General features: G+C 48.1%; 1 protein-coding gene across 4 annotated transcripts; it reads right to left on the bottom strand.

Moving 5' to 3' along the window:
* Positions 1-613: 613 nt before the first annotated feature.
* On the bottom strand, positions 614-10,547 carry Letmd1 (LETM1 domain containing 1). 4 transcript variants are annotated; one of them, XM_050122447.1, is made up of 9 exons: positions 10,071-10,533; positions 9,505-9,656; positions 7,638-7,753; positions 7,014-7,096; positions 4,576-4,762; positions 4,371-4,472; positions 4,124-4,276; positions 2,836-2,932; positions 614-2,027 (listed from the first exon to the last, which is right to left on the bottom strand). In XM_050122447.1, exons 1-9 carry the CDS (start codon positions 10,190-10,192, stop codon positions 1,957-1,959), a joined length of 1,083 nt encoding a protein of 360 aa, XP_049978404.1. In that variant the 5' UTR covers positions 10,193-10,533; the 3' UTR covers positions 614-1,956. The 4 variants fall into 4 exon arrangements, with proteins under 4 accessions (XP_049978404.1, XP_049978408.1, XP_049978405.1 ...); XM_050122451.1 differs by lacking the exon at positions 2,836-2,932 and having other exon boundaries at positions 9,505-9,677; positions 10,071-10,547; XM_050122448.1 differs by lacking the exons at positions 4,576-4,762; positions 7,638-7,753 and having other exon boundaries at positions 10,071-10,544.
* Positions 10,548-12,911: the final 2,364 nt, after the last annotated feature.

Here is a 12,911-nt window from a genome sequence, read left to right as displayed (position 1 = left end):
GTTACTTAGGGACAAGTATCAGTGATAGGAATATTCTGTGATAGAAATGCAGATAACTGTCTCTTGCTGCAGGTATAAAACTATTAGTTAGGAACTATTAGATAGGAATAGTCTGTGATGGAACTGTAGATAATTGTCTTTTGAGCACTGAGAACCTGTCCTGCCCAGGATTCCCTTATAAACCACTTCCGCTTAAACAGACTTGGCCTGTTATACCCTGCTGTCTGCAGTTACCTTTTTCTCTATTTCTTTTCTTTTTAAAAAATTTGCTTTCATTTTATGTGCATTGGTGTTTTGCCTACAGGTAAGTCTGTGTGAGAATGTCAGATCTTGGGGCTACATACAGTTGTTAGCTGCTGAATGGGTGCTGGAACTTGAACCCCGGTCCTGTGGGAAAGCATTCAGTGCCCTTAACCACTGAACCATTTTTCCAGCCCGTTTTTCTATTCTGATTACCGTTCCTGTATGTCTGGTAGATAACACTGAACAGAACCCTCCAGATTTCCTTTCATCACATCAGAAAACTCTGTTCCAGCCACTTAAATACCCACGAGTTAGGTCACATCAGCCTCATGAAAAATGAGTAGAGTGTGCGTAAGTAATTCCCCAAAACTGGTTTCAGGCAGTCTTTACTTGGGTTTAAAAACAATGCTTCATGCATTTACAGTAAGTTACAGATGTACACATGACAGCCAAACCCAGCTCACTATCTTGATGCAGATCTCCTGGTCTCCCAGGACTAGGCAATAGTAAGTATCTTACGACCCATGACCTAAAGAAGGCAGCCACTGCTGGCTACAGATGGTTTAGTGCAACACAGTGGAGGTAGCAAACACGTAAGGTCCTCAGGGACTGTGCGACAGCCTGAAAATTAAGACACCGGAGGGAGGGGCCAAGCGGCCGTCCTTTAGCTTTTCACCTCCTTTAGAATGTTCCCTTAAAAGCAAAAAATAAAAATAACGAAACAAAGAAAAGCATGTGTTGAGAGAATATGAACAGGAAGAAGGTGAACAGTCCGTGCCAGTGAAGGGGAAAGTGTCTCTACTTTTGGTCACATCAAAAAGTGGCTCACGCCTGTAATCGTAGTACCCAGGAGGCTGTGGCAGAATTTTCAGGATTGCCAGGAACTGAAAGCCAACCTGGGCTATATAGTGAATTCCAGGCCAGCCTGGGCTATACAGTGGGACTGTCTCAAAAAGGCCAAAAAAGAAAAGGGGCGAGGAAAAGACTAGCAGGGTGTCAAGGTGCAGGCCCAGGTGTTAGTGCTCCAGTCTAGGCAGTAGGGCTCCTGGCACCCAGAAAGCCTGGGTGGAGAGCACTTGCCTGGCACAACAAAGCCCTTGGTCGGTTCCTAAGGCCTCACAGGCTCTGTGTGGTACTTCATCCTGTATCCCAGCCCTGGGAGGTGGGAGCAGGAAGACCAGGAGTTCACAGTCATCAGTTACATGAGACTGTCACAAAAACCCCTCACGGCTATAAAGGGTGCGGCAGTGAGGCCAGTGTGCTATAGACCTGAGTCCCAGCACCCAGAGGCCTGAGGTGGGAGGATCCCTTGAGCACAGAGATTTGAAGCCAGCCTGGGCAACATAGACTTATGTCAGAAAAAATAAAAATGTAAGAAGAAACCATGGCAGTCATGGATTTTAGGTCAGATGGTTCCCATCTGGGCAAAAACTGTTAACAGGACCTAAACATCACATCACAATAAAAGTCCAGTACCAGAGGTGCTTGCCAGCTCCTGGTTAGCATGGCGGGATGGCAGCACACGCGGTTTATTTAGTTCAAGTTCAAGCTGTGAGGGAATGTTGTGCCTCCCAGATGGGTATCGTGCTTCAAAGCCCATGGAACCTGCTCCTCTGCCTCCCACACTAAGTGCAGACTGCTGCCAAGTACGGCCTGGTCCCACACTACAATACTATGTGACTGCAGGACAGTGTCATTCTCTCCATGGTTCACTCAGCGCCTGGTCTCAAGGTAGTTGGTGGAAAGCAGGACCACGTTGTGCAGCAAGAGGGACAGCTCAGCTTCTGCAAACACCATCAGGGTTAGTGCTTGGCTAGGACTCAGTTTCCCTTCTACTGCCCTGGAGTTGAGAGCTCGGCGTGAGGTAGAAGCCAGGGATGTGGAGGGCAGCAGCATGAGGCTGACCTGTGGACCCTGGCTTCACTCCAACCCCACACGCATGCCCCTCGGCTTCCATTATTTATTCACGCCCACAGTGTCCTGATTCTCACATGATGGCAGTCACCTCATGGGAGAAGTTGGTGCTTCAAGACTGCTTCTCACCCAGGACAGGTGTGTCCCTCTCCCCTCATTACCCCAAGCTCAGGACCATCTACTAGTGTCTGGAGATATCTTTTGTTTGGCACACTAGAGATCCAGGGCTGACTGGCATGGAATGGGTATAGGCAAGTATGCTTGTTACATACTCTCCTGTGCATGAGACAGCCCCTAACAGAATGCCAGCAGCGCCCAGGCTAGGAAGCTCTGCCTCAGCAGCAGGCAGTCCTTTGGTCTTACACGGTCTGTGCTCTTGTAGGCACTCAAGTTTGTGCCCTTTCAATTACAAAATAAATACATGTTAGATAAAAGCTTCATGATACTCAGCAAGTAATCCCAGGATAAAGTACAAAAATGAGCTGGGTATGGTGGTGCATACCTATCCCAGCATTCAGGAGGAGAAGCAGGACAGCTGCAAGTTCAAAGCCAATCTGGTACATAGTTCCAAACCAGCCAGAGCACACAGTGAGGCCCTGGGTTTTGGTCCGTTTGGTTTTTATTGTTTGTTTTCTAAAGTTTGATTTCAGTTAGCACAGCCATAAAGGTTTGTCTTACCTTTTAGGCTGCAGGAAATCTGCAACCATTCTCCCAGCCAAGCCCGACACCTGTCATCAGCAATGTGGGTAGAATTCAAGCCACGAAGATAGCAAGCCTGTACCACTCGGAAGAGAGACATCCTTAATAATCACAGTATGCTACAGAAACAGACATCCACAGTGACTGGATCTTTTGAACAAGTTGCAGTCTCATCCCCATAAGAAACAGCTGGGCAGTGGTGGCGCACGCCTTTAATCCCAATGCTTGGGAGGCAGAGACAGGTGGATCTCTGTGAGTTCGAGGCCAGCCTGCTCTACAAGAACTAGTTCCAGGACAGGCTCCAAAGCTACAGAGAAACCCTGTCTCAGGGGAAAAAAAAAACCTTCACCATGCAATGAAAACTAGAAATGATAACCAAACAGGTCTATTGCTCCACGTCCTGCCAAGGCTCAGTGCCGGGTTAAAAACACGTCCCTGGTAGAGTGCTCCTGCAGCTCGCACAGGCCTGCATGACACGTCACAGAGAAAGCCTAGTCCAGGCAACCATGGGGGAGGCTTAGACCTCCACTCTATGCTCCTGGGAGGCAGGAGGAGAAACTAGGAGCTGAAGCCTAGCGAGCAGTCTGCGTTCATGAGCGCATGTCCTTGCAGGGCACCGCGTGATGCCAGCCTTCCTCTTCCTGTCTCTTGCTGCCCAGCTGCCAGGACATGATCAACTATGCTTCATCTCATACCCTGAGATGCACCAAAACCAACGGGGCCAACTGATCAGGACTAACACCTCCAAAACTGTGAGCCAAAACCACCAAAAATTAAAACAAAAACACCACCTTCCTTCTTTTTAAGTTGATAGACTCAGGTATTCACTACAAGAATGGAAAGCTAACTGGTACATCTACATGACCTAAAATAGCAAGCTCAAGATATACTGTTCTTGAATTGTTTTAAACAGGTTGTGCTGGGGCCTCCCAAGTACCCTGCCCATGGGCCTGGCTTTCTTTTTTTCTCTTCCTACTAGTTAGGTACATTGGGGGAAAATTCATAAAAATAAAATCAATTAGCTTAGAGCCAGGTACAGAGGGTCTGACTATAACCCCAACACGTGGGAGACTGAGACAGGAGGACTGCTCTAAGTATGAGGCCAGCCTGTGCTGTTTGAGGACAGCTAGGGCTATATCGTAAGATCCTATATCAAAAACTACAACAACCCAGAAACAGCTTGAATTTTGGGACAAGCAAGATAAAGAGCCCTGCAAGCTTCCAGTTCACTCTGGGACACTGCTTGATGCTGCAATCAACCTCTTACCGATTTCACCTCCTGAGCAGTCAGCTGGCCAATCCCCAGCTTTGCCAGAGCCCTGTCCAGCTGGTGAATCACTGTGGTATGACTCTTTAGGCGCCATCTCAACAAGGGCGGAGGCAGGTAAGGCGTAAGGAGCATGGCCCGGCTCAAGGCTTTCTGTGACACAGCAGAGGAGGAAGAATTGAGATAGTTTTACTTACAGCCTACAACACAGCGATTCTGTGGACATACAAGACCTCTAAGTGCTCACCATTTGCAGAGCCTGGAGTTGATTCAAGCCCAGGGGATAAGTTGAGAAGCATTCTCTGAGAGCCAGGATGTCATGTGCTGTTGGGTGGGTACCGTTCTGCACCTTGTAAGTAAGAAGTGGGTAGGTTTTAGAGACCCTGGTCAGCTGCTCCTAGCAGATCCTGTGCAATGCAACCAGCTGGAGAAAGGCTTGGCTGAAGCAGTACCTTGGTGCACACGTCTGTCAGATGCCAGCGAAGCCTCTCATCAGAAACCAGTGCGCTGGCCCTTTCTAGATAAGCAATGATTTCTGAGTGGGACTGCTTCCGGAGACTGTGATATATGTCTAAGAAATCAATTTGTTGTTTGGGGGTCCAGAAATGCTTGACAAGCAGTTGCCTAGGAAACAGATACCTACAAGGAGAAAGCATCACAGAGTAACTTCCTGAAAGTGGGCTCATCAGGCATCTGGCAGAGACATGCTCCTCCACCCCACATTCTTTCTCCTGTAATTTCAGCCTGATTGCAAGTGCAATTACTGAAGTGTGGCTGGAAAGAAACCCTGGTGGGCAGCGCTCAGATAGAATGCCTCTTTTTGTACTAAAGCACGTGGAGAACTTACCTGGGACAGCTTCATAGAGCTGCGTGCTGTGTGTAATGCTGACAACCTACCCCAGGACAGTCATGAGGACACAGCACCAAAAAGGCCGTGGGTGTGCTCTTTAATTCAGTTACTCAATGTAAGGTAGTTTTTAAAAACATGTCTACAGGCCGGGCAGTGGTGGCGCACGCCTTTAATCCCAGCACTCGGGAGGCAGAGGCAGGCGGATCTCTGTGAGTTCGAGACCAGCCTGGTCTACAGAGCTAGTTCCAGGACAGGCTCCAAAGCCACAGAGAAACCCTGTCTCGAAAAACTAAAAAAAAAAAAAAAAACAAAAAAAAACCACATGGCTACAAATTCTCTGGTACTTCTTTTATGGGTAGGTAAGATTTATTTACCTCTTTTTCCCACTCTGTATGATTAATTCACACAACAGATCTGAAAGGAGTCTGTGCCCTCTAAGACAAAGCTATCGAAAGGAGAGGCTAGTGGACACTTCGGTCCTGGGAGGCAGAGACAGACAGACCTTTGTGAGTTTTAAGACAGCCAGGACTACATGGTGAGACCTTGGGTTTTGTCAGTACAAAGTCACGTGCTCGTTGGCCTACTCATCCCTGGAGCTCTGGTTGTGCTGTAAGACGCTCCACCATCCAGCTGTCAGCCTGAAGAGGCAGTCCATCTCCCAGTGTTGGCATCAAGACAGAGTGACTGCAGGCCCTCGTCTGGTTCACTCGAGCTAAACACCACTGCAGAGCCTGTTAGCATCACCTAGTAAGGAAGCCACTCACCCTCCTGAGACTGTCCAAATACTTTTCTTTGATTTTGCTTGTTTGTCTGTTTGAGACAAGGTTTCTCTGTGTAACAGCCCTGGCTGTCCTAGAATTTACTATGGAGACCAAGCTGGCCTCGAACTTACAGGGATCCTCCTGCCTCTGCCTCCCAAGTGCTAGGATTAAAGGCGTGCACCACTACCTCCTGGCCAAATACTTTCTTTTAAAGTATTGTTTTATTTATTTTACTTTTGTGTGCATGTGAATGCAGATATTAAGGGTCTAGAAGGGGGTGTCAGGCCCCCTGGAGCTGGGAAGGAAATGAGGTCCTCTGTAGGAGCATGCTCTTAACTGCGCAGCTTCTCTCCGCTCCTCTTCCCTTATTCTTGACCCCAAAATCATGAAAAGAATGGTGGCTTTCATCTAGTATGTTCTGAAGCTGCCATGATACCACCATTGACAGCTGAAGTAATGCACAGGGTCATAGCTTAGAACTGACATCTTTGGCTGTAAGATAATAAAGCCATGATATCAGATTATAAAAATTATTATTTTGCTGAAAAAAAAAATTCAAAGTGTTGTTCCTGGGGACAGGGAAGGCATGAAGGTTACTTCACATACCAGGGCCGCTGAACCACCTACACCTGACCTGCGCTGTGTCGGGATCTGAGAGTACTCAGCAGCACACGGAGAAGCCAGGCTCAGTTCCCAGCACCCACATGATGGCTACAGCCGTATGGAGGCCCTATGTCATGTATGTACATCCTCATAAAATAAATTGGAAAAAAAGAAAGAAACTGAGATACTAAAAAGACTGAAGTAGGAAGTCTGATGATCTTTCAACTTCTGAGATGAAAAGTTTTTAAAATAATTTTCTTGGGGTTGAAGAGATGGCTCAGGGTTTAAGAGCACTATCTGTTCCTTAGAGGACCTGGGTTCAATTCCCATCATCTAGATGACAGCTCACAAGCATCTCTAACTCAGGTCCAGGGGATCTGATGGCCTCTTGTGTTCCACAGGATCCTGCAGGCACGTGGATCACAGGAGCTCACACACCCACACAGACATAAAAGGTGAAAACAAGTAATTTAAAAATAAACAAATAGTTTAGTGGCCTTTTTTCCATTTTGTTTGTTTGAGAAAAGGTTTTATGTAGCCCAAGCTAGTCTTGAACTTCTGATCCTCCTGCCTCTGTCTCCCAAGTGCTTAAATCATGTGCCACTATCTCAGGCAAAATGATTTTTAATTGTTAAAAAGTCTGCAGTTTCGGGACCTGGTGTTAGTGCATACTCACATTAGCAGGAAGACCAAGTAGTTGGCAAAGGGTGGGATAGAAATGACACCTACGAAAAGACACTTGGTGACATCGCGACGGAACTAAACGGAAACAGACAGAGACTGCTTTAACCCAGGTAAGCTCTCGGTAACGTGGTCAGCCCTCCATCCCACTCACTGTGCAGTGAACCTGAACTGCAGCCTCGGAAGGACCGTGTTCACTTCTGTCTTCTAAATGGGAAGTTCCTGACGGTAGACCTCTGATGTTAATTTCTATCCCAAACCCCTCAGCGAGCTCTCTGACCTCAGAATGTCTCCTGACTCTTAACTTAAGCTGCCTGTCAGCTCACTGCCAAACACTTCCCTGCTGCCCTGAAGCTCTGTGGAGATCTTTGTATGTTCAAAACCAAACTGGATCTTATTACTTACAAATGGAATCAGAGAATGTGCCAGAAATTCTATATAGCGCTGCTGTGAAGTTCATTCTCAACGAACCTAATTCTGACAAATAACCGAATGCCTCACTGCCTCACGGCCAAGGGAAATGTGTGACCAGTGATGAACAAGAAACAAAAGAAACAAACGTAGGATCTTGGTTAATTACCTCACCATGAACGCCTGGGTATTTGTCCCTGGCCCATACCTGTCTCAAATGCTCCATCTCCCGGTAAGAAAGTTGATGAAACTTTACATTGTGCTTCCACATATTTGCCTTTATTCTTCTAGCCTTTTTGGCATCAGCCCATAACATCTGTATTCCTGCCCCATTAAAGTGGAGGACAGAACGCGATGTTACCCCAGTTTGAATCTCACCATGGCATCCTAGACTGAGCTCACTCACATGCACACACACGGCCCCACCCCCGCACTGCCTGCACAAGCTTTCAACTAGGAAGCTTGAAACCCCTCCTAGACGCCCCCATCCTTCCCCCAGCAGAATTATGATCTGCTGTGGCAAGGTCCCCTTTGAGCTCATTACTTGTCGTCCCCTTGTTGTAAACCCTATCTCCTTAACACCAGTGCATCATGATCAATTAACCCTATGTTTCCCAGTCAGATTAACTTGCTGCTGTTGGAGGCATGTTTACAAGTTGCATAAATTGCTATGATCCCATTTTGAATCTTCATTCTGTGATAATCCTTACATTTATCTAGTTTTTTAAAATGCTTCCAGAGCTGGAGAGGTGGCTCAGAAGTAAAGAGCACTGGCTGCTCTTGCAGAGGACCCCGGTTCAGTTCCCAGCACCCATCCACAATTCGTATTCCTGGGGATCTAATGTCTTCTGACCTCTAAGAGCATCATGCATGAACATGGCACACATGTATACATGCAGGCAAATGGTCATGCAAATAAAATATTTTAATGCTTCCATACTTATGAACAAAATGTTATCAAGATTGGCTTCAAATAATACTGAGTGTTGTGTGTGTGTGACTGATGATCATTAACTCTTTTGTTTTGAGTTTCTTGCTTTTACAGAATCTCTGTAGCTGAAACTGGCCTTGAACTCCTAATCCTCCTGCCTTGGATTGCTGGGTTGTGAGATTATAGACATAGAACCAGCATGTCTGATAAGCAAGCCATTTTTACCTCCACTTTTTAGATAAAGTAGGTAATTTTCCAAGTCTATGAAGCTAATAACAATTATAGTAATATTCAGAGTTGACATTCTGTTTTCTTTTAATTAGAGGATAAAAGTATAGGATATAATAGTAGTAGTAGTCAGTACATATTGGGCACTTACTGCATAGATACCTTATTAATATAAATCAGGCCCTGTTCTAAGCACTTTATAATGTTGATTTAATCTTCACAGTTAGTGTGGTGACTCAAGCTTGAATCCCAGTACTCAGAAAGTGGAGGCAGGGAGATCAGAAGCTCAAGGTCATCCTCAACTACACAGGAAGTTCATGGCCAGCCTTGAACTGTGTAGCCTAAGCTGCATGACATCCTTCTAAATAAATAAATAACATTCACAACTATATAACCAATAGGTAGGTTCTATTATTGTTTCATAGATGAGATCCCAAGAGACAACCAATTTAAGTCACTAGGGCAGGTGCACAGTCAATAAGTGAGTCACGAATTGGGATTTGAATCAGACATTCTGGTTCCTGAGTGGCCAACTGACATTATAGGTATCTACCGGACCTCCATTTTAAATCAAAACATTCAGAAATCAAGTATATACAGTGGCATTTCCCTACAAGTCCCCTCAGCTGGCCATCTGATAAGCATGTCAAGCGTTTTCTTAGGACAGCAGATAAGTCACTGGGGCAGGTCTGCACAGCCACAGGTCCTTGCTCTTGTGACGGACAAGGAAATTACAACTGTTCCTATGGTATCAGAAGTGGTTTATAACATCTTTGTAGATATTTAAGATGACAATTTGTAAGAATTAAACACAGATGAAAGAGAAGACATCCCAGCTCATGTTCGTGCAGCAGAACCCGCCCATGATCTCACTGCCTGTACTCTAGCTCACCCGGGGATTTCTATTTTAGTTTACCTTTCATGAAGACTGTGTATAAGGCATAGAAGCGGGGGAAATGACGACCCAAGAAACGATGGTATGTTCCATTAATCGCTCTTGTCTTGGTCACCACGTAAGAAATCAAATTCTTCACGTCTGCCTTGGGAGAGAGATGAAGCTTTGAAGACCTACAAAGAAGATCAAAGAGACTGTCTGTGATCCTGTAGAAGCCACTTCTACCTCGGGCTTCTATTGTAAAATACAAGTTTCTGAAAAGCAAAGCTCTTTGGTCTGAGAGGGGGCAGATCAAGCAAAAACGTGATGACACGGCTGAGCATGGCGTGTGAGCAAAGCCTGTGGGGCCAGCAGAATGCAAGCTAAGGCCATGGAGGGATCCGAGAGGGAAGCTGAATGGTGAGCGCAGGATGCGCGGGAAAGAGCAGACAACAAGGAGCAGAGAGGGTCGGGGACCCGCATTCAGTAGGGACTCTGCGTGGAAAAACAAAACCCCCGGGAGCAAGGCGCGGGACCCCGAGAAGCCGAGGTGGAGCCGCTCCAAGGCTTCTACGTCAAGAATGCTCTTCTCTCTCCAGGGCCCTCACCGAGGGGCCCGCCACGCAGAACCAGAGCGACCCAGCTGCAGCCGCCGGGTGACAAAGGTTCCAGGGGCGACGGCCGAGCCCCACAGAGCAGCCCGAGCACAGCACACCCTGGACAGCGCCATGTTCACGCCGAGGGAGGGGTCGTCTCCGGGTCAGAGTGCACGCCGCGGTGCGCGCGCGCCGATCCCCAGTGCTGCCGGGCGCCCCCCCACCCCACCCCCACCACCAGCGCGCTCGAGCCTGGAAAGGGGAGAAGGACCCGATTGGACGCGGCGCCGCTTCCGCTGGCAGGACCGGAAGCGGGCTGTCCCGAGGAGGGAGCGTTTGTGAGTTTGTGAGCCCGAGGACGCCTTCTCCTTGAGGGGCCCTGTGCGCTCGCGCCGTCCCTAGGGCCCCGAGGCTCGCGGGCGCTGCCCTTGACCTCTGGGCACCTAGGGCATCGGGCTCCGCTCCGGCGGGGTCAGGTGGCGGGGACGCGGGGTGGCGCGGCGAGCGCCCTCTGGTGGCGGCGGCGAGAAGCGGGACTGTCCTCTCTCCCGTCCCTGTGCCGCCTGCGTCTGTCACCTGCGGCCCTCTCACTCCCCACCCAGCCCTCGGCTGTGGGCCTCGGGTCCCCTTGTCACATAAGAGGAGCGCAGTGACTGTTTTGGGATAAATGACCACGTGGAACTAGGAATGATTCTAGGCGTTTAGCTGCCTGCGAGTGTCAACACGGCCCTGCTGTGTCCGTAGGCGTTTTTAGCCAACAGGGCCATGGTGAAAGCAGTGTCTAAAGTCAGTTATGACACTCACATCTCCTTTAGTGTATGTGACCTTGGACACGACCCTTCAGTGTGTTTCTTGTGCAGTGTACCCTATGTTACAAGAGCTCCGTGAGGATGGAAGGATGAGATTCAGTCACACAAGGCTGACACTTCCGGGTTGCAGGGCCACGCATGTGCAGACAAACCCCTCAGGCAGAAGTGCCTAAAGGCCCCGGGAATCTTAAAGGACCCCGTGACCCACGTGCAACATGGTTGCATGATCTAGTATGACCCATCTGTGTGAGCCCTTGCGAACATGCTTGAGCTCCATCATCTGTGTATGATGTAACCACGCCATCCCCCTGTGCGCATGTGCTATGCAGCCCTTAAAAGCTGGAGGTACCATCTTCAGTTCTCTCTGCACGCTGACTTTCCCCGGCCTGAGCACACCCCTTCTAATAAACTTCTGAGTGGGCTTGTGTTCTGTGTTTCCTTCTCACTTGCATCAGGTAATCTCATTGGTGCTGAAACTCGGGAGGCTCTCCTTCCCCAAGCCCCTCTCCTGGGGTCGGGATCCAGACCTGGGTATTGAAAGACCCTACAGACCCCCTCCTCAAAACCCGCAGCTAGCATGCTCCCGGGAGAACGTCCTGTTTGCTTGAAAGATTCTCAGGATCAGCAGCTAGCCTGCTCTCGTGAAAACATCCCATTTGCTTAGGAAAGCAGGATGTCTATGAGATAGGATGACTGCAAAACAGGATATCTACAAAGATAGGACACAAAGCAGGATGGCTGAAAAACAGGATATCTATAAGATAAGAACAGGATATCTGTTGCCAGATATCCATGCTGGGAGAGGAAAAACCATTCATGCCCCCCCCATTCCAACCACGCTTCTGCTTCTGTAAACTTGCTTTTTACTGCCCTCTTTCCTATAAAAAGACCTCCTCCCAGTTGGGTTTACCCAATAAACCTCTTGCGATTTGCATCTGTGTGGTCTCAGCCTGTTCCTTGGCTTTGGGGAGGTCTCCTCCCAAGGGAGGGTCCTCACTCTTTGAACCACCGTCTTCAGCTGGTGAGTTTTCCCATTCTGGTCAGCTTAACCATTTCTCTCTGAACTGGAGGAACTGACCGTTGAGCTCCCGGAAATCTTCTGGTGTTTCTAGAAATGGGGGAACAGCCCCAACCCACGGCCTTCATGGCTATGGTTGAGCCCTTTGCTGGCATTCATCTCTGGATTGCTTCCCTTAGCTGAAATTGTGTCTGGACGACCCAGAGTCAGTCCTCCTGCAACTGGGGGCCCAGGGTCCCTCAGATTTTTCTTTCTCCTTTTTTTCTTTTCTTTTCTTTTGGACCAGTTGTCAGTGTTCCCCTCTGGCTTCTGAGTTGACCCGACGGGAACCAGTCAAGCTTTAACACCACGCTTGTAGATAGAGGACTCTCCTACAAACCCTGCGGTGTTTGCTGCCATCTTATACCCTGCCTATAGAGGGGTGACGTCCCCCTATAAGCCTTGTGGTGTTGCCATTTGTTTAAAATTATTTATTATATATACAGTGTTCTGTCCAGAAAAGGGCACCAGATCTTATAACAGATGGTTGTGAGCCACCATGTGGTTGTTTTTTTGTTTTGTTTTGTTTTGTTTTTCGAGACAGGGTTTCTCTGTGGCTTTGGAGCCTGTCCTGGCACTAGCTCTGTAGACCAGGCTGGTCTCAAACTCACCATGTGGTTGTTGAGAATTGAACTCAGGACCTCTGGAAGAGCAGGCAGAGCTCTTAATCTCTGAGCCATCTCAGAGATTTGTTTGCTGCCATTTTACACCCTGCCTATAGAGGGGTGATGTTCCCCCTATAAGCCTGTGGTGTTGCCATTTTCGTGGGTTTTCACGGTTTCAGCTATGGGTAACAAGCCAATGGGTAACAAGCTATGGGTAACAATACCACCAATCCAGCCTCCTCCTGGGATGCTTTTTAGAGGCCCTGAAACCCCAGGCCTTAATGCCCTACTTACAGATTCCCACACTTATCCATCTTTGTTCAAAAAATGGTCTCCTTACAATTTAGATAACCATTTAAAGTGGCCACCTAACGGCACCTTT

This window comes from Alexandromys fortis, unplaced genomic scaffold (genome assembly GCF_014885135.2).
Source record: "Alexandromys fortis isolate MF-2015 unplaced genomic scaffold, M_Fortis_MF-2015_v1.1 scaffold_216, whole genome shotgun sequence".
In the NCBI taxonomy this organism is placed as follows: Eukaryota; Metazoa; Chordata; class Mammalia; order Rodentia; family Cricetidae; genus Alexandromys; species Alexandromys fortis.
Note: the sequence above shows the minus strand (reverse complement) of the source record. Positions and strands in the feature narration are given on the sequence as shown.